The sequence below is a fragment of the Gymnoscopelus braueri genome (genome assembly GCF_963280865.1).
Source record: "Gymnoscopelus braueri genome assembly, chromosome: 18".
Classification (NCBI taxonomy): Eukaryota; Metazoa; Chordata; class Actinopteri; order Myctophiformes; family Myctophidae; genus Gymnoscopelus; species Gymnoscopelus braueri.
In genome coordinates, this window is record NC_137618.1 from 5,505,701 (window position 1) to 5,526,166 (window position 20,466).

General features: G+C 40.5%; 1 protein-coding gene and 1 pseudogene across 2 annotated transcripts; one reads left to right on the plus strand and one right to left on the minus strand.

Moving 5' to 3' along the window:
* Positions 1 to 1,002: 1,002 nt before the first annotated feature.
* On the minus strand, positions 1,003 to 7,888 carry LOC308105831 (histamine N-methyltransferase-like; the record flags this gene model as incomplete). Its single annotated transcript, XM_080456755.1, has 7 exons — positions 1,003 to 1,149; positions 1,383 to 1,600; positions 3,414 to 3,507; positions 3,939 to 4,069; positions 5,278 to 5,385; positions 6,553 to 6,605; positions 7,752 to 7,888. 7 exons carry the CDS (start codon positions 7,886 to 7,888, stop codon positions 1,003 to 1,005), a joined length of 888 nt encoding a protein of 295 aa, XP_080312881.1.
* Positions 7,889 to 12,278: 4,390 nt separating this feature from the next.
* On the plus strand, positions 12,279 to 17,177 carry LOC308105832 (histamine N-methyltransferase-like; annotated as a pseudogene). The gene is made up of 4 exons: positions 12,279 to 12,452; positions 13,199 to 13,293; positions 16,366 to 16,586; positions 17,033 to 17,177. The product of its transcript is annotated as a histamine N-methyltransferase-like (transcript).
* The last annotated feature ends 3,289 nt before the right edge of the window (positions 17,178 to 20,466 follow it).

Here is a 20,466-nt window from a genome sequence, read left to right on the forward strand (position 1 = left end):
CATCCCACTTGTGCAGTTTCACCCTGCCCTGACTTAAAGGCAATTTGGCAGAAACCATCAGCACAATAATTATTTCACTGCCTTCTACTTTAGACTACTACTATACTAAAACAAATGTTACACAGTATGACTTTAAGGCAGTGTTTCTCAAATGGGTGTACATGTACCTCCATGGGTATGTGTAGGTACTGCTGGGGGTACGTAAGAGAAAGTGGAAAATGGTTTTACTGTTATGTTTAATAAGAAATGGACAGGCGTTGTGTGAACCTCATGTACATGTCAAGTTGTTTATTTCAAACCAAATTGAAATAAACAACTTGACTAGCTCAACAGTTATTGAATAGAAATCCATTTGCACTTTATTTGAACATAGGTATGACATCAACACTGGTCTCAGGAGGCAGTAATTCCAACTCTTTCACTCCATTTATTATGTCTAATGTTGTATTCTTAAGAGGATTATCATTACCTGCCAAACACGAGTATAACCGTTGTTGAAAAATACACCCGTTTACTGCCAGCAACAAGTATAACCGCTGTCTTTTTTTTTTTCAATTTATCCACACAGAACCAGAGATATCACGATCCAAAGATTCCTAGCTCCATTCACTCCTTGTTTAACTTATTACTTTAAAATCCTGTATCTCGGCTCCTGTGTACTTTTTTTTTTACCATGTTATTTTGGGAAAAACATGCTATTTTCAACTGGCTGCAATTATGGAACGGATTACCGCAATCGGATTTTTTTTTTTCCACGATTCTACGAGACTCCTGTGTGTGTGTAATGAGGGGATCACCGTGAGGACGGTGATCACGGAAAATATTTTGTGACTACTTAAAAAATGTTTTTTTAACATTGCAAACAATGCTGGCAGTGGGGGAAGTAAAAAAAAGGGAATGTGTGGAGGGTTATCATTCATGCATTGCATCATATGTCACAGTAGCTATAGTTTACTATGTAAGATGTTGTAGTCGGGTAAAGGGGGGACTTGGATACAGAAATCAGGGACTGGGGACTGAAGACAAAACAGTTGCTGCTACGTTGTATTTAAACATGACCCTCCCATTGGTCTCTGAGCTGAAGTGTCGCAGCAGCTCCCTCGCATCTGCTTTCAACTCCGCTGAGGCCGTATGGCTGAAGTGCAGCACCTGCCATTTAAAATGTACAATTACAATTAGCAGACGCTCTTATCCAGAGCGACTTAGAATAAGGAAGGTAAACACATACATAGAATGCAGAGAGACAGTGTAGTGCCTCAAGAAACTAGGATCCCAGGTAAACCAAGAACCTATCAGTCTAAACAATGTACTATTGAAATAACAATGCGTACATTGAAACTATAGCATACCAGGTAAACAATGAACCCAGCATCTGATTATACCTGAGTCATGAAGTCCAGCAGCAGCTCTCCCTGTTCGTCACCCTCGGTGAAACACTCGGTGACGTCCATGTAACATGGCAGCTCGTAGCTCTGGTAGCTCACTGCCTGGGAATCCAGGAAGCTTTTGATGTCATCCATGGTCACACTCGGACTCATCACTGACTTGTTCACTTGGGGTTCACAGACCTTCCACAGTTTTTCCCACCCGCTCTCTCTATCTGAAAACACGGCAATGACATCGTTTATAAATGTTTACATTCATGTATACAACACTGATGATGGATAGCAAGTCAATGGAGAGCTTATCTATGTAATCTACACTGTATGAAAACGTTTAATCTGCAGCACTATCCCAGTGAGCCATAGTCGGCTATTAGACCTCGGTCTAAAACCGGGTTATACCTGGTCCAACGTTTTTTCAACGTCTAATCTTAGCCTAGTTGATTAGCTGTTTTTTAAGCATCTATATATAGACGTCTATCTTATAGACTTCCTTTCAACGGCTATAATATAGACGGTCTACTGCATATATAGACGCTTAAAAAAATAGCCAATCAACGTCTAGGCTAAGATTAGACATTGAACAAACTTTCACTGAAAAATGCTCAGTGGGATGTTATACAGTAGCCTATATAGTGGGGGTCCCTGCTTCATCTCTCTCTCAGCTAAGGGGTCCTTGAACGTTGAAGACCCCTGATGTAACGTAGAAACCAGCACAGATCCGACCGCAGAAATCCTCTCACGACGAGGCTCACGTGTGATTTATCAAACGGTGTTATCCTGCCAATCGCAGCGTAAGGGGTGTAGCAGGGTGCAACAGTTACTCAAACTAATTGATTTAATTGATTTTTACTAACTGATTGATTTCTTTTTTTTAATCGACTGTAAAACTGTTAAAAATATATAATTTAATAAAATAATTGAATAATAATCTACTCCTATGTTGGTCATGCCATTATAGGCAAAACGTTTTAAAAAATAGTAAAGAAATAGGCAATGTACAATCTCACAACATATTGCATCTCGCCTATTTCTGCACGACACCCTCGCGCAATTAAAGTTGTACAATGCAGAATCCCAAATAACGATTTTTAGCAACCTCTGCTGGTCACTACCGTCACTGCATACAATTTCCGTAATCCTCGATTACCCAGAATTCCATTCGTTTTCACCGGAAGCCGGAAGCGTTTCAAAAAGCGATCTTTTAATTGTTTTATACTATCTACGGATCGTTTCTCTTAGCCAGTGGAGCATTAGTTACCATGAGCTGTGCTTTCTTTTTCTGTTCTTTTTCGATCTTCAAATCCTACATTCTCTTAACATCAGCGTGAGGTTCCTTTTTGCTATTACCGCGGTAGTTCCTGGCCAAACAGGAAACCGTTGCGGTAGTTCCTGGGGACGTCGGCCACGACGTCATGACGTTGGCCAGGAACGTCATTTCCCCGGGAAAGTCCCCCCAGTCCACTTTCAATAGAAAATATATAAATAAAAGGCTTCCGGGGGTGAAATTCACGGAGTGGGTGTTGTGAAACTTTTGCCACTCGCAAAAGATATACAATTTAACTTTAGTTTTGTTGAAAACGTTACCTAGTATTACTTTAAGTATGACATAATATAAGTGGTTAATTAATTCGTTGATATATAAACAAAATGTTAAAACATCTTTGCAGCCCAAGCGGGGTGTTGATAAATGTGGCAGCTGTAATGATTTATTTTCTATCAATTAGACACCCCATGAAGCATTTTTGTTTTTGTCACATTCCTAAGCCAATCATTTGATGATAATAATAAAGATGCTAATGTATCCGGTAGGAGACACAAAGAGTCTCCTTTGTGTCTCCTACCGGAGAGACCACCGGTTATCAAATTATTGGCTTAGGAATGCAACAACAACAAAGAAATTACCATGAATTCAGTGCTTCATGGGGTGTGTAATTGATAGAAAATACGTATTTTTTGGGGTGAACTACTCCTTTAAATATCATTGTTTCAGAAGCATCACATCCGAGGCTCCAGGTTCAACCCACTTACCAGAATTATGGATGATTAGAAGTTTCCCGCTGTTGCTGAGCAGACCTCTGAAGAAGCTGACGGTAGCTCCTGGATCCTTGACGTAATACAGCATCTGTTGATTCCACCACAGATAATCAATGGTGGACAGTAACTAAGTACTTTTTCTTGAGTACTTTACTGTACTTTTTTGCTTCTCTTTTTTTTCATTTACAAGAAAAGTTATGTTAAAAAATGAAAAAAGTAGTGATAAAAAAACGTCACATCACGCATTAGAAGGATAATATCAGTCACCAGTAAGAATGTTTGTTTGAAGTTGCAATGGATTTATATAGGAAGGGCATATATAGCTAGTTAACACTCATGATCAATTGCTTATGAAATTTGTAAATATTGAATCAAGCATCTTAAAATCAGTCTGGGGTGCACTCAAAAGCCAGAGTAGACGATAAAATGACCCCAGAAGTGTTTTTTTCCCCAAGATGAAACACCCCTTTAAGAGATTTATAATGATCAATAGAGATGTATTATCAATGCAGCATCAACCTGAATCATATGAATGAAGTCAGCCTGCTCGCTCATGTGTTTGGCTTTCCAGTGTTCCTGGAATTCACAGGATGTCATCTTATTCCAGCTGAACTTGATGTAATCCATGTCTGGTTTCTGTGACACCATATCTATATCACAGTAGACACAAAGAAGCAGACAGTTGTAATATCCTCTGTCAAAACTATCACGATAGACACAATGCAAGGAAAGTTATTGAGAATCGAAAAATCATTATTGTTTTGGCTTATCAATTCTCTTATCTTTTCTAGCGGGACCTAACGTGACATCATGTCTCGAGAGATGAGAGAATTGAATTCAAATCACTGGCACAAACATGTCTTTCTAATAAAGCGTTTGACTTCTGCTGAATGTCTTGCCAACTACCTGTAAAAACAAGGAACATTAATGTAATTAATGGCTTATACGCAATTAAGTATAATAGCTTAGTTGAACCAACATGCTCCAACTTTGAATGTCTGCGGAAAGTAAATGAGTAAGTGATTTTTTTGGGTTAAAGTAAGTGTTAAATAGCTTTATGCTGATAGTACTCATTGCTATATGGGATGTTTAGTAAGAGTTATCTCCTTGTCTCTCCAGCTTTGGTAAACAGAAAACACATTTTCAGGTATCAGAATAGACACACCAGGGGCCCCATGTGGCGGGGCCCCTGGGTACCACAGGCGCACCGTTGCTCCGATCTGCACCAAACCCGGCACAAACACTGTTCAGGGGTCTGCCATGAAAATAGTCACACCCAAAAAGCTAAATTGCACACATATACTACACAAGTAAGACGCGCGAACGCAGCTCGAAAATATTGTGTATTTACGGACTTGTAATCTGTGTTATTTCACCGTGATGGGGAGAGAACATTGACATCGTGTGTGTGTGTGTGTGTGTGTGTGTGTGTGCGTGTGTGTGTGTGTGTGTGTGTGTTTTGCAGGCTGTTGTGCATTTTAATCAGAGCATTGTCTACATTCCTGCACTCTGGCGCACTCTGGCGGCTGCACACAGGCAGTGCACGCACACAGAGACAGAGGCACACACACACACACACACACACAACCCGAGCACGGTTTCATAGTAAGCTGCACTTGGGCGGGCGCCTCCTTCCGCGCCTCCTTCCGCGTTCGCAACTACACACTACTAAATGGCCATAACTCGGTCAAATCTAGAAAATCTAGAAAAGGATCAATAGTGGGATAGATAAGAGGATCAAAATGGATTTAAAAAATCGATCCCCATCCCTATAACTATCATAATAGACACAAAGCAGACAGGTAGGTGATGTCATCTGACATTCTGTGATGTGGAAGCATCGTACAAATGGTGGTACCTCTGTATTTCTGTATCTGCTGGCTGTTTGGCTCCACTACCTGGTTATCCACCGTCATGGCAGGGTACTTCAGGTGGAGCTGAGACAACATCTGCAGATCCATCTCACCTACGGGAACCAGAAGAGTTGGTTGATGATCACACCGTGAAGCGTTGAGCTTGTAGATCGACTATTTTCAAATTTTGTTAAAAGATGTTTGAAAGTGTTCAAAAATGTATGAGATATTGACAAAGACATTTTCTGTAAACACAAAATACAGTTTCAGTTAGTTATCTTTTATGTAAGCCTTTTCCAGTTCTAATTTTAACTTCTCCGTTAGTTGTAATTAACTATAATAGGCTTGATATGAACTTTGACTTCAGCTGTCGACCAAGAATGAACGATGGGAATAATCTTGCAATGCTAATTGGAAGAGTACGGAAACACACTTTTAAATGATGGTGATGTAAACCAATGGTTCTCAACCTTTTCAGGCTGCAACCCCCCAAAATAATCATATTTGAACTGGGGACCCCCCAAAATAATCATATTTGAACTGGGGACCCCCCAAAATAATCATATTTGAACTGGGGACCCCGCCCCTCTGACAAGCACTTGGAATTGTAGGAGTCGAGGCATAACATTTAGTTTGACTCGGTTCCACAGATAAATATAGTGAAAATAGCAGATCTACAAGCTTGCAAGGTAATGTGAGCTCATAGATCTGCTATTTTCAAAATGTTTGACTCTTTCTTATATTATTTGACAATTTGGCCAATGTTTATATAGTATAGTTTGTTGATTACTTTTGATACAATAATACAAGTCTTTTTTTCATTTAATTTAGTTTTTTTCAGGTATTAAAAAGGTCTTGAAAGTCCAAAAACGTTCATCGTCATCTGGTGACCCGGGACCCTGTGGGTTGGGACCGCCCCTCCCCTACCCAAAATCATTTGGGGACCCCCTGGGGGTCCCAACCCACAGGTTGAGAACCACTGATGTAAACAACTGATGATACCAATGGAGGAACAACGTGAGTTGTGATGGAGAATGCATTTTCTCTGTAGCTATACAGCAGAGGGCAGTGTTTCCCAAAAACCTCGTTTCCTACAACATTTTAAAATCATTAACAAACACGCACTAAAAGCGTATGATATTTAGTCAACTAAAACTGTTTCAGATGACTAAAATATGACTTTTTTTTAAATGAACATTGTTTGGAACCCCCTCAAGGAACACTGAGGGTCCTAGGACCCCTCTTTGAGAACCACTGGCTTGTGTCCAGATGTGTGTTACCTGCACCACTTCCAACTCCAATGACGTTAAGATGAGCCTTTCCTTCTCCAACGCTGAAGGGGAAACACAACACATTTACCATCCTATAGCAACCAGCCAGTGATGGAAGACATTTTTACTTGTTATTGCTATTGTTGAAATAGTCTGTTACAAGTACAAGTCTGATATTCAAACTTTACTTTGAGTAAAAGTACAAAATATTGACGTCAAAATATACTTAAAGTACCAAAAGTAAAGCTACTAATTATGCACAAGGTCCCATTTCACAAGTTTTCAAATGTATAAAAAATCCCTTGGAAAAAGCAGATCTACAAGCTCACAACAACACATTGTGAGCTTGTAGTTTTCAAATGTCCAAAACATACTATATATACTGTAGGTCTGAAGTGGTTTTGTAATAATAATCAAAATCTACAAAGTACTGTAACTAGTAGCCTAACTAAAGTTTTCAAATAATTATAGTGGACTAGAAGTACAATATTTGCCTTTGAGATCTAGTGGAGTAGAAATAAAATTATTGGAAATTGGAAGTACTCCATCAAATTAAAAACTACCTTAAAATTGTACTCAAGTACAGTACTTGAGTACATGTACTTAGTTACTTTCCACCTCTGCAAACATCCCATATTATTCACTGCATGTAAGATAGCATCATGTCAAAATAAGAGCATTTAAAACTAGATTCACCCCAAGGGGAAACCGATAAATGTAGCACGTTGTGTGATGTGGCCATTAGATGTACTGAGGCAAAGTCAGTTTAGAATTAACATTATTCTCTGTCAAAGGTTTGCTCAGCGATCAGCTCTGTTGTACTTAACAGTACCTGATGAACTACAACTGTGTTTCACCCACAAGTGCAAAAGAACTAGACAATGAACAAAACTATATTAAATGAAGAGTGAACAATGCCACAATATTATTGGTATTGCATGTATTTTAGCAGTCCTGATTAAAAGAAAGGAAAAAAGAAAGAAAGAAAGTTCAGAACCTGCAGCATCCTCTACTACAAGATGTACTTTGAAAAATCAATGCAACGTTTGATACCATTTTAAAAGAATGTGTTAGTTGACATAGTAATTGTATTAGTAATTGTATTAGTAACAATAGTAACAGTACCGGCCAACAGCACCTCTTCATGTAATAAAGGAATAAATAAAATATCTCCTATTCATGTGTGTCGGTGTAACTAACAAGTTTACCTTGTTAAAATTGCAGGCATAATCTTGTGGATAAGATCCTTTACACACTGATGCTCAGAGGAACGGTCCAGGAACATCTGGAAGCACTTCCGGTACCTGCTGTCATCTTCAACCAGAGTCCTCAATGGAGACGCCATGGCAGCGACAAGACACACTAATAGACAGTGGTGGAAGAAGTCATCACATTTTCTACTTAAGTAAAAGTAGACCACCCCCAATATAAGTGGGGTGGTTGTATTTTGTCTCCCTGCTCTTCTATTGAGATATTTAGACCGTGTCAAAGGTCATGTCTCACCTAGACACAGGATTTTTGACCTGATGGTCAAGATTCAATTTATCCCCTGAGCAAGCAAATCCAGGGTAGAAGAGGAAAGCTACATAGCGCTGCTTTACATTTTTGACTTGTTTTGAAAACTGAATATTATTAAATAAAATATCAGCTAAAACCCATTATTTAGATATCGGTTCAATACCTATGATGCATTATTAAGGTTGTGCATCCCTAATATGAAGTGATAGTTTGACTTACGTTTTGCAGAGCAGAGTGTTGTGGAAAGCGAGTGGAATGGTCAGCATATAAGTACTGAACTACTACTGTAGCTCCACCCACACCAAGGACATTATGAATTATCACAGACAGTGTCTGTGATAATTGGTAGTCGCCATATATGGAGGAGGCGATGCTTCCTGTACCCGTGATCTGTATCCTAACACACTTATTGTTGAGTTTCCCAAGTTTGTGCATCTACTATTGTTTAAAATAACTTAGATGACCCTCCTGCAGTTTTCTGATCAAATCTGTCAGATTTCCAACTTTCCTGAATCATAACTTTTGTGTTTTTCATCTGGGTGCCTTGAGACTTTATGATTTCCTCCCCACTAGGTATGTGAACATGTCAAAATAATGATGACTATTTTGACAGAATTGTCAGTCGTTTATTAAACTTTGTTACACCCTTAGTGTTCCCGGTCAAAAATGACCGTCATGGGAAATGAATTGGAAAGACCATATTATGTTCATCCAGATGATGGAAAACACACACACACACACACACACACACACACGCACGCACACACACACACGCGCGCACGCACGCACACACACACACACACACACACACACACACACACACACACACACAGACACAGACACAGACACAGACACACACACACACACACACACACACACACACACACACACACACACACACACACACACACACACACACACACACACACACACATGATACTGACCAAGATACTGATATGATACTGCAATGGCATGATATTGACCATGCCATTGCCATGATATACTGCCATGATACTGGCCATGACAATGACAATTATACTGACCATGATACTGACATGATACTGACCATGATACTGACATGATACTGACCATGATACTGACCATGATACTGACATGATACTGACCATGACAATTATACTGACATGATACTGACCATGACAATGACAATTATACTGACCATGATACTGACATGATACTGACCATGATACTGACCATGATACTGACCATGACAATTATACTGACATGATACTGACCATGACAATGACAATTATACTGACCATGATACTGACATGATACTGACCATGACAATTATACTGACATGATACTGACCATGACAATGACAATTATACTGACCATGATACTGACATGATACTGACCATGATACTGACATGATACTGACCATGATACTGACCATGATACTGACATGATACTGACCATGATACTAACATGATACTGACATGATACTGACCATGACAATTATACTGACATGATACTGACCATGACATTGACAATTATACTGACCATGATACTGACATGATACTGACATGATACTGACCATGTAGTCCATGGGCCAGACCAGAAGTCAGGGACACGAAAAGGTGGCAAAATCTCTTTGGCACCATTTTGTTTGTAGGGTCCATATAAGTACTTTGAAACATGATAGCTTTTTCAAATGAGTAGCTTTAATACTTTTTTAGTCAAATAATGCTATACTATGGTATTATGAAAACATGGCATCTGTCTACCTAACATGCTATCTAAATTACATTTTAGCCTTTGCATAATCCTGCAAGGTCGTCAAGGCTAGGGCAAGTGCTACAGGCTTTTTAGACAAGTATACGTACAACCCATACAGTAAACAGATCCCCTCATGCCCCAGAGAAGTGTACATAGTTAATATCACAAGGTACAACACACACCTGAGGTCATAGGCGCCGATGCTGTGGGTGCTCCTTGTCATAAACACACACCTGAGGTGGTGCTCAGGGGTGCACTGGGCGCTTCGCGTGACACCACAGCGTTCCGCCAGTTTTCTGAACAAACATTATGTTGCTACCAGTGGTGTAAAGTAACTAAGTACATTTACTCAAGTACTGTACTTAAATACACTTTTGGGGAATTTTTACTTTACTGGAGTATTTCCAATTTGCAGTACTTTTACTTCTACTCAGGGGCAAATGTTGTACTTTTTACTCTACTACAATTTTTTGAAAACTTTAGTCACTTTTGTAGATTTTGATTATTATTACAAAACATACAGTAACCACTTCAACCATTCATTCCTTGGCCTGAGGTGTTGGGAGATTGTAGACATGCCATTTGCTGAATGTTCGCCCCAGAATAGGCATGCGAGGGTTCATGTGGTTAAATAAGTGAATGAAAGAGATTGAATAATGTTTTTTTTTCCCTCTGTATGACATGTTCTATTCAAAAAAAGTTAGATATTTTTTTCATTCTTTGGAACTATGGTTTTGATTGATTGAATATTTTATTAGGCAAAACAATGTAAAACAGCACAGTTACATTTAAAATACTTTGTCTAACAGGTCCGTTCATAAAAGTCCTTGCGGACTTGTTTCCAATGAGGGCCTTGGTATTCAATTCATAGACATATATAGTGGCACCACAGTTCGAATATCATAAAAAATAAAATAAAATAAAAAACAGCAGAAAAAATAAAAATAAAAATAATAATAGCACTATGTACTACAACAAAAAAAAGGGGGGGGGAAAGATATGTACAAGAACAGGGGGGGGGGGGGTCGGCTGTCTAACGGGAAAATGGTACTACCTCCTCTTTTGGCCTCCTGAAAGGTGATTTTTTTAAGGCTCTTTTAAATGAGCCCAGCGAACTGCATTTTTTGAGGGATGGGGTTAGACAATTCCAATCCTGGGTGGCAGTGCTGTAGAAGGCGAATTTGCCCAGGTTTGTTTTATAATTTAAATATATATTTGGTGTCATTGAAGGCTGATAACTGGGACTAAGCTACTACTTGGGAAGGGCTATCATGTTGAAATATTATCTAGATATATAGACCTTTTCAAAATACCAAACTAGAGTTTGCCACCTTGAGTGTCCCTGATTGGTGAAAATTCTGGCCTGGGCCCATGGACTATTTGCACACACATTCGCACTACGTTGAAGAACAAATGCCACTCTTTTAGCATTGCCCTATTATAGCGCCACCAGGAGGCCGATTTTTGGAACACTTTTCTTTTTTATATTACTCCTACAAATTTTGTCCAAACATCATGCAAATCGGTACCCATTATCTCTATAGTCAAGTGATCAAGATGGTTCCGTCCGATTTTTCATATTCCATCCTGATTGGCAAATTCCGAACATTGCTGCCCCACAATAACCTACCCGACCTGGCGGAGACCTGTGCTCCAAGGAGAACTTTTTCTAGTTGGTTGTCAAATTGGTGTTAAAGGTAGGGTTACGTGATATTTTCGAGTGCAAACTGTATAGTTTTTCGTTAAAAGGTTACTATATTCTGATAGTGATCATTGCTACAAAGTGTTTGTTCAGTAACAGGGGTCTTCCTGTCTCTCCAGCTCTTTAATAAACAGTAAATATATTTTCAGATTGGTGGAACATTTACAGCCAATCAGGAGAGAGTACCCAATTATCATTTTAAATGTTATAGTGTTACAATTACAGTGCACCAATTGTGTCTGCTCGTTTATTTGTGTCAGACAGGGAGACCCCTGTTACTGAACAAACACTCTAACAATGAGTACTATCAGCATAAAGAGCTATTTAACACTTAATAAAAAAACTTTAAAACAAAACTACCTTTAACCTGGGGCACTCACCTTCATTTAATTTCCGGAGACATTCAATGTTAGAGCATGTTGGCTTCAACTGATGTGCAACTTTTAAGTGTTATGTGTATGCAAGCCATTACATTCATGTTTCATGTTTCTTGTTTTTACTGGCAGTTGGGAAGAAATTCAACAGAAGTCAAAGCTTTATTAGAAAGACGTTTGTGCCAGTGATTTGATTTCAGTGACATGTCTCTCTCTCTCTCTCTCTCTCTCTCTCTCTCTCTCTCTCTCTCTCTCTCTCTCTCTCTCTCTCTCTCTCTCTCTCATATGATGTCACGTTAGGTCCCGCTAGAATCGATAAGAGAATTGATGAGTCAAAACCATATTGATTTCCGATTCTCAATAACTTTGGAATAATTGATTCTCAATCCCCATCCCTATGACCTATGACATTACCTAGCTGTCTTCTTTGTGTCTACTGTGATACAGATCTGGTGTCCCAGAAACCAGACTTGGATTACATCAAGTTCAGCGGGAATAAGATGACATCCTGTGACTTCCAGGAACACTGGAAAGCCAAACAAATGAGCGAGCAGGCTGACTTCATTCACATGATTCAGGTTGATGCTGCATCTCTATTGATCATTATGAAGCTCCTTTTTTTTCCTTCCCCTTTTTCTCCCCAATTGAGTCATAATGGCAAATATTCCCTCCCCACACATTTCTGTTTGTTGTCACTGCTGTTGTATCCAACTGACTCACCTGCCAGTGAGGAGCCCCCACCCCTTTAACTTTAAAGGTTTAATGACATTCACTTTTACACCACATTCAAAGTCTTTGTCCTGGTCCTTCAAAAGTGTACAAAAAGTTTTAAGTGAAAATTCCATTCCAGTGATCCATGGCAGGTGTTTTTCTCTCACATTTCTAAAGCCTTTTCAACTGCAATGAAAAAAGAAATCTTTGCCTGCGGGTGTCGCTGGTGAGGGATTTTGCCTGTCAATCATCGCCTCTGCTCCGCCCCCCCCCCAAAGGAAAGGATAGGGGAGGGGAGGGGCGAGGAGGAGAGTGGGCGGGATTAATCGACTGTGACCTCACTGTCGAAGGACCAAGCTCAGATTACTTTTCAGCCTAATTATTCAGAAAACCCCAGACCACAGAAAATCCACTGAATGTTCTAAGTTCAGGTTTTTTGGGTGTAATTGAGGTCATAAAACCCCAAATAAAACATTGAAAATAAAAAAAGTGAAAATGAATGTCATGTTACCTTTAAATACCCCTTTTTTTTTTGCAAAAAAAGAAAAAGAAAAACGTACTTAAGTAAATGAGTTACTGTCCACCATTTATTTATCTGTGGTTGAATCAACAGATGCTGTATTACGTCAAGGATCCTGGAGCTACCGTCAGCTTCTTCAGAGGTTCTGCTCAGCAACAGCGGGAAACTTCTAATCGTCCATGTTTCTGGTAAGTGGGTTGAACCTGGAGCCTCGAATGCGAGGCTCCAGGTTTGAAACAATAGGGGGGGCGTCTGAAACAATAGGAGGGGGGGGCGTCTGAAACAATAGGGGGGGCGTCTGAAACAATAGGGGGGGCGTCTGAAACAATAGGAGGGGGGGGGGGGGCGTCTGAAACAATAGGGGGGGCGTCTGAAACAATAGGAGGGGGGGCATCTGAAACAATAGGGGGGGCGTCTGAAACAATAGGGGGGGGGGGGCGTTTCGTCTGAAACAATAGGTGGGGTGTCTGAAACAATAGGGGGGGCGTCTGAAACAATAGGGGGGGCGTCTGAAACAATAGGGGGGGGGGCGTCTGAAACAATAGGGGGGGGCGTCTGAAACAATAGGGGGGGGCGTCTGAAACAATAGGGGGGGCGTCTGAAACAATTGGGGGGGCGTCTGAAACAATAGGGGGGGGCGCGTCTGAAACATTAGGGGGGGCGTCTGAAACAATAGGGGGGGCGTCTGAAACAATAGGGGGGGGGGCGTCTGAAACAATAGGGGGGGCGTCTGAAACAATAGGGGGGGGGGGGCGTCTGAAACAATAGGGGGGGGGCGTCTGAAACAATAGGGGGGGGGCGTCTGAAACAATAAGGGGGGCGTGATATTTAAATGATGTTCGTTACGGCTGCCCCATTTATCAACACCCCACTTGGACTGCAAAGTATCAATTATTAATTTAGTGATTATTTTAGCGGTTAGTTTATTGATTGATAGACTTTTTAAAAAACACGTTTACATTTTGTCAACCACCTATTTTATACTTAATCGCGTGAGCACGTTGTGCAGAAATTGTCGCAATGCAACGTGCTGTGAACTTGTAGCTATTTTCATTCATGCTGACATTTTTTAAAGAATGTTTAGACCTTTTGCCCATAATGATATGACCAAAATAGGAATACATTATTGTCTCCGCCAGGCCGAAAGGCATGGCGAGAGAGTATGTTTTGCCCCCTGTCCGTCCGTCCGTGTGTCCGTCCGTGTGTGTCCGTGTACAGCTAATCTCCGGCACCGTTGGCTTGCTCGCAGTGAAACTGTGCACACACACTCCCTGGATGCCACAGCAGAACCTCTGCCCCAATTTTTTCACATGGGCCTTTTATAGCGCCACCAGGAGGCCGATTTTTGCAAAACATATTTTTTGACAGTACTCCTACAGATTTTGTCCAAAAATCCCGCAAATCGGTAAACAGTATCTCTATAGTCATTAAACGAAACTTGTCTTTCAGATTTTTCATATTCCATCCTGATTGGCTAAAAATGGCTTCCAAAGTTTGCAGGAGTGCTCCGTTTTGAACAAAATGCCTCAAATCATGAACACAGCATGACATTTCCTTGAAATTTTGCACGCACGCATATTTCCACTATGCCGAGGAAGAAATGCCACTTGAAAATTTTGAAATCAGCCTCATGGTGGCGCTATAACAGACCGATTCGTGTTTTTACCTATAACTGCACCGATCTGTGTACAACTTTGTAAGCGCACTCCCTAGAAAAAAAAACCTTTGCCCTGCATTTTTCACATCTGCCTTTTATAGCGCCACCAGGAGGCCGACTTATGTCAAACCAATTTTTTAATATTACTCCTTCCGATTTTATCCACATTTCACGTAAATCGGTGCACATGATCTCTATAGTCATGTGATCAAGACGGATGTGTTTGATTTTTCATATTCCATCCTGATTGGCTAAGATTGACATCTAAAGTTTGCAGTAGTGGCTTGTTTTGAACAAAATGCCGCAAATCATGAACACAGCATCCGATTGCGGTCAAACTTTGCACGCACATTCGCACTATGTTGAGGAGCAAATGCCATCCTTTTAACATTGGCCTGTTATAGTGCCACGTCTAATTTGAACAAAATGCCTCAAATTGCCGTGCAAGGCCTAAGAAGAAATGGCACCTTTTTCACATTGGCCTATTATAGCGCCATCAGGAGGCCAAAATAACCTACCTGGCCTGGCGGAGACCTGTGCTCCGAGGAGCACTTATTCTAGTTATATGATTATTTTATTAAATTGTTGACTATCGATTATTTTCATGGTTGATTACATTGATTAGTTCTGCTTACTGTTGCGCCACTACACCCCTTACGCTGTGAGTGGCAGAATATCACCCTCTGATAAATCACACGTGAGCCCCGTGGTGAGATGGTCGTGACATGATTCCTGTGGTCGGATCTGTGCTGGCTTCAGGGGTTGAGATCAGGGGTCTTCAAAAAAAAATCAGCCCAAAGACCCCTTAGCTGAGAGAGAGATAATGCAGGGACCCCCACTACATACTGTATAACATTATGTTGCAGATTAAGATTTTTCATATATTTCATACTTGTTTGACAGCGCTATCATCAGTGTTGTGTAAATTCATGTTTTTTTGTTTTTGTTTTTGTTTTATTATTTCTATCACTAATGTATGTTGGATTCATGTTAACCCTTCCATTGTGTTAGGGTCATTTTTAAATAGGTAAAAAGTACCCTTTACGTTTCTTTATTGGAACAAGGCTTCATGATATCCTCAAAAACAGCTATTTTAACGCAAAAAAAAAAATTACCACTTTTTTAGTTCATTCTGATGGTCTCTATAAACAAAAGTGTGGTATTGCGGGTCATATATGAAGAATATACAGAGAATTTTTATAATTGAAAACGAGCTACATTGAGAGATATAACCCTAACCCAAAATGATATTTTAAAAAGTGTTTACATGGATATTAATACATAACAAGTCAGCTATGAGGTGGGGGGGAAAAAGCAATGAAAAATATTATTTTTTGAGTATTTTGAGTTAAATCACGGGTCAAATTTTACCCGCTAACACCAAAAGTGTCAGCAGGTTTCTAACACAATGCAAAGGTTAATATGTATTTTCAGACATTTTCAGACAATATATGTTTTAAACCCTACTTAGTTAACTTAACCTTTTGCTCTGTAATTGGTCCCCCCCCCCCCTCTACATCAAACCTCTCAGCCGAAAATAGCCAATCTACAAGATCACAACGCGATGGGTTACATTGATGAATGAGGCCCGCTGTGTTTTCAGGAGAGAGTGGGTGGGGAAAGCTGTGGAAGACCTACGGACCCCAACTGGACATCTCAGAGTCAGAGATGAGTCAGAGTGTGACCATGGTTGACATCAAAAGCTTCCTGGATTCCCAGGCAGTGAGCCACCAGAGCTACGAGCTGCCATGTTACATGGACGTCACCGAGTGTTTCACCGAGGGTGACGAACAGGGAGAGCTGCTGCTGGACTTTCTAACTGAGGTATATTCACATGCTAGGAGTAGGTTCATTGTTTACCTGGTATCCTATAGTTTCAATGTACAGATTGTTATTTAGATAGCATAATGTTTAGATAGATGCTAGGTTCATTGTTTACCTGGTATCCTATAGTTTCAATGTCCAGATTGTTATTTAGATAGCATAATGTTTAGATAGATGCTAGGCTCATTGTTTACCTGGTATCATATACTTTCAATGTACAAATACAATTGTTTAGACATTATGCTAAGTTCTTTGTTTACCTGGGATCCTAGGTTCATAGTTTGCCTGGTATCCTAGTTTTGAATGTACATATTGTAATTTAGATAGTATATAATTTCTCGAGGCTCTCTGCATTCTATGTAGGCGATTAGTTAACCTACATAGAGGTAAGTCGCTCTGGATAAAAGCGCCTGCTAAATGCTTAATTTGTAAGTTGTAAATTGCAGGTGCTGGACTTCAGCCAGACGGCCTCGACGGAGTTGAAAGCAGGTGTTGGAGCTGCTGCGACACCCAGACTGCAGCTCAGAGACCAGTGGCAGGGTCATGTTTAAATACAACGTAGCCGCACTGGTTGTTGACCCCTTGCCTTAAAGTCATACTGTGTAGCATTCATTTTAGTGGTATTTTTGACGACACCTCTGGTAGCTCTGTGTCATTACATTACAGTTTTTGTCTATACAAAAGTACCGCTCAAAAAGGAATTCTGCAGGGTCCTGGTGCCCAAGGATATTTTGGACCACAAAAACAAGTTGTCAGAAACTGTATTTATTATCCTTAAAAAAACATACATTCATTTCCAGTACCTTTCTGGTGCCTACATCATTTTGGGATGAGTGTCAGGGGCAGACACTCTCAAATATGTTTAAACGTTTTTTTTTTTAGACAACTAGTAAAAAACACATTTATGTGTAATGGTTATTTGAAAAATATGCCAGTGAGGGGAGAAAATGAAATGAAAAGGAAAAACACGTTTGTTTAGTTGAAAAAGTTACACAGTATGACTTTAAGTCAAGTTTTTGTTGAATTTTAAAAGCAGCTACACCATACCCTTCAACCATAATGTAGTTAATATTTACAAATACTTAATAAAATCTCACAACTGAAAAAAAAAGTGTACGGCAGTATAGTCCTATTATGCAATTTGTGAAACGGGACTTGTCAGAATCTAGTTGTATAAAAATATCCTGTTGTATTTTTATGCAACTAGATTCTGACAAGTCTCGGAAAAGACGCGCTGTGATTGGCCAGTAGTCAGGAAGCGTGCCCCCTCTAATATGGCGGCCGCGATACAGACGCCCAGAGTCGGATGCTTGTCATATACTAGTGTCTTGTCCAGAGGGTATACTTAGTACATCAAGCCGCCTCACACTACATAAACAGGAGATACTGTAGGCTCCTGCTCTATGGGCCACAGCCTAGACAACCGTTGGTTGTCTTTTAGGCTACAGGCATTTTATGGTTTATTGTCTGTCTTGTAAAACTTGAAAAAGCTAAATTAATGATAAAAAGCAGTGATTTGGATGCACTAGACTAGAGAAAGATGCTCGAAGCACTCAATCCTTTGTCAGGTTCAGAATTAGCTTCTTTAACCATTTGAACCCCAACATACCCTATTTTGGGGGTAACATTCGCCAGAAATAGCTATATTAACGTTTGGTATTTCTTAGTCCTAATATCCTTCTGCATCATATATTAAACTTATACCTTAATGGACTTTTTTTGCAGGGTCTAATGCTAAGTTTTGATGTTTGGTGTGGCTTGAGTAAAATTGTGTTGAATATTGAAATTCAACATGTTGTCTATTCAGTCTTGTCCTGAGTTGTGGGGGTCAATCTTTCCAATAAAATTCTGAAAGGGATATTTCACTTTCAACCATGGGTCATTTTAACGTCTACTCAGGCTTTTGTGAGCAGCCAAGCCAGTTTGCTGTGAGCACCCAAGCCAGTTTTTAAGTTGCTTGATTCAGTATTAAGATATTTGATATTAATTGTATCAATACTAATACACACACACACACACACACACACACACACACACACACACACACACACACACACACACACAAGCTTCTAACTATGTGACCATCGTAGTCGTTGGCAGAGAGAGCGGCGAGAAGAGAGGCAGAGATAAGCAGAGAGAGAGAACCAACTAGCCGACTACCGTTAACCAACCAAAGTTAACCTACAGACCATCATCATCATCATCATCATCATCATCATGGGTCAATGCATATCAAGATGCAATCCCCATATTTTTGGATTCCCCATGCTCTGAAGATTCCAAAAATGTATAGTTTTCCAAATCTTTTAATTTAACATAGTGAAACTGACTAAGAGGCAGAGAAAAGCAGAGAGAGAGAACCAACTAACCGACTACCGTTAACCAACCAAAGTTAACCTACAGACCATCATCATCATCATCATCATCATCATGGGTCAATGCATATCAAGACGCAATCCCCCTTGTCCTGGTCCACACATCCAGAGGACGGGGACCAGAGACTCCCTTCAACCCTTTGCTCAGGTTGACTTGAAGTTGAAAGGTGCCACTCTACTACTTCAAAGCCCCATGGTCCACTCACTGACCAGTGCTACAGTGGCCACAGTGGACAGAATTCCATGGAAGATGATGGATATGGCTCTCTGAGGAGAGCCCATGGCCGCACCACCAGACCCATCCTAAAGAAGGATCATGTTGACTCCAAGTCTAGAGTGCAGCGACGCCGGCGAGTCACATTTGCCACTAAAGTTCAGGTACAAGAGTTTGAACGAGAGACCCACGAGAGAATCAGACTCAGAATCATACCCACTGAGCCACTCGTTCCTCCTAAGACCCACTCTGTACTCACCTTTCAGTGGAAGGACGTTTTGGCCGAGCTTTATGGCTCGCCTCTCACCACGCCTCCCAGTGGTGGAAGTGATGTACTCTTTAGGAGTTTGTACATAATGTTGACACTTTATAAATACTTTAAGTATATTTATTGTAAATAAATTATTTTGTGAAATCAACATATTTTTTCATTATTTAGCTGATTGTTATACTGTGTATAAAAATGTGGACTTAATATCATTGTTTCCTGTTTGTTTCCTGTCTCCTTGTCTAGAGGCCAAGATAGCACAAATTGTGTATTTTATGTCGGCCATTTTGAGCATCCGTAAGGGCAGCTTTGCAGGTGTCTGTGCAAATGGCAACATATATTTTTGGATTCCCCATGCTCTGAAGATTCCAAAAATGTATAGTTTTCCAAATCTTTTAATTTAACATAGTGAACCTGACTAAGAGGCAGAGAAAAGCAGAGAGAGAGAACCAACTAACCGACTACCGTTAACCAACCAAAGTTAACCTACAGACCATCATCATCATCATCATCATCATCATCATCATGGGTCAATGCATATCAAGACGCAATCCCCCTCGTCCTGGTCCACACATCCAGAGGACGGGGACCAGAGACTCCCTTCAACCCTTTGCTCAGGTTGACTTGAAGTTGAAAGGTGCTACTCTACTACTTCAAAGCCCCATGGTCCACTCACTGACCAGTGCTACAGTGGCCACAGTGGAGCCCAACAACACGCCCCGGAGCACCTTTGCTGAGGTTGAGGTAAAAGCCTCTTTGCCAGAGGATGCTCTGCCTCATCATTCCTGCCAGTCGTCCACCCACCACCAGACCACAGACGACTGGAATTCCAGGGAAGATGATGGATATGGCTCTCTGAGGAGAGCCCATGGCCGCACCACCAGACCCATCCTAAAGAAGGATCATGTTGACTCCAAGTCTAGAGTGCAACGACGCCGGCGAGTCACATTTGCCACTAAAGTTCAGGTACAAGAGTTTGAACGAGAGACCCACGGGAGAATCAGACTCAGAATCATACCCACT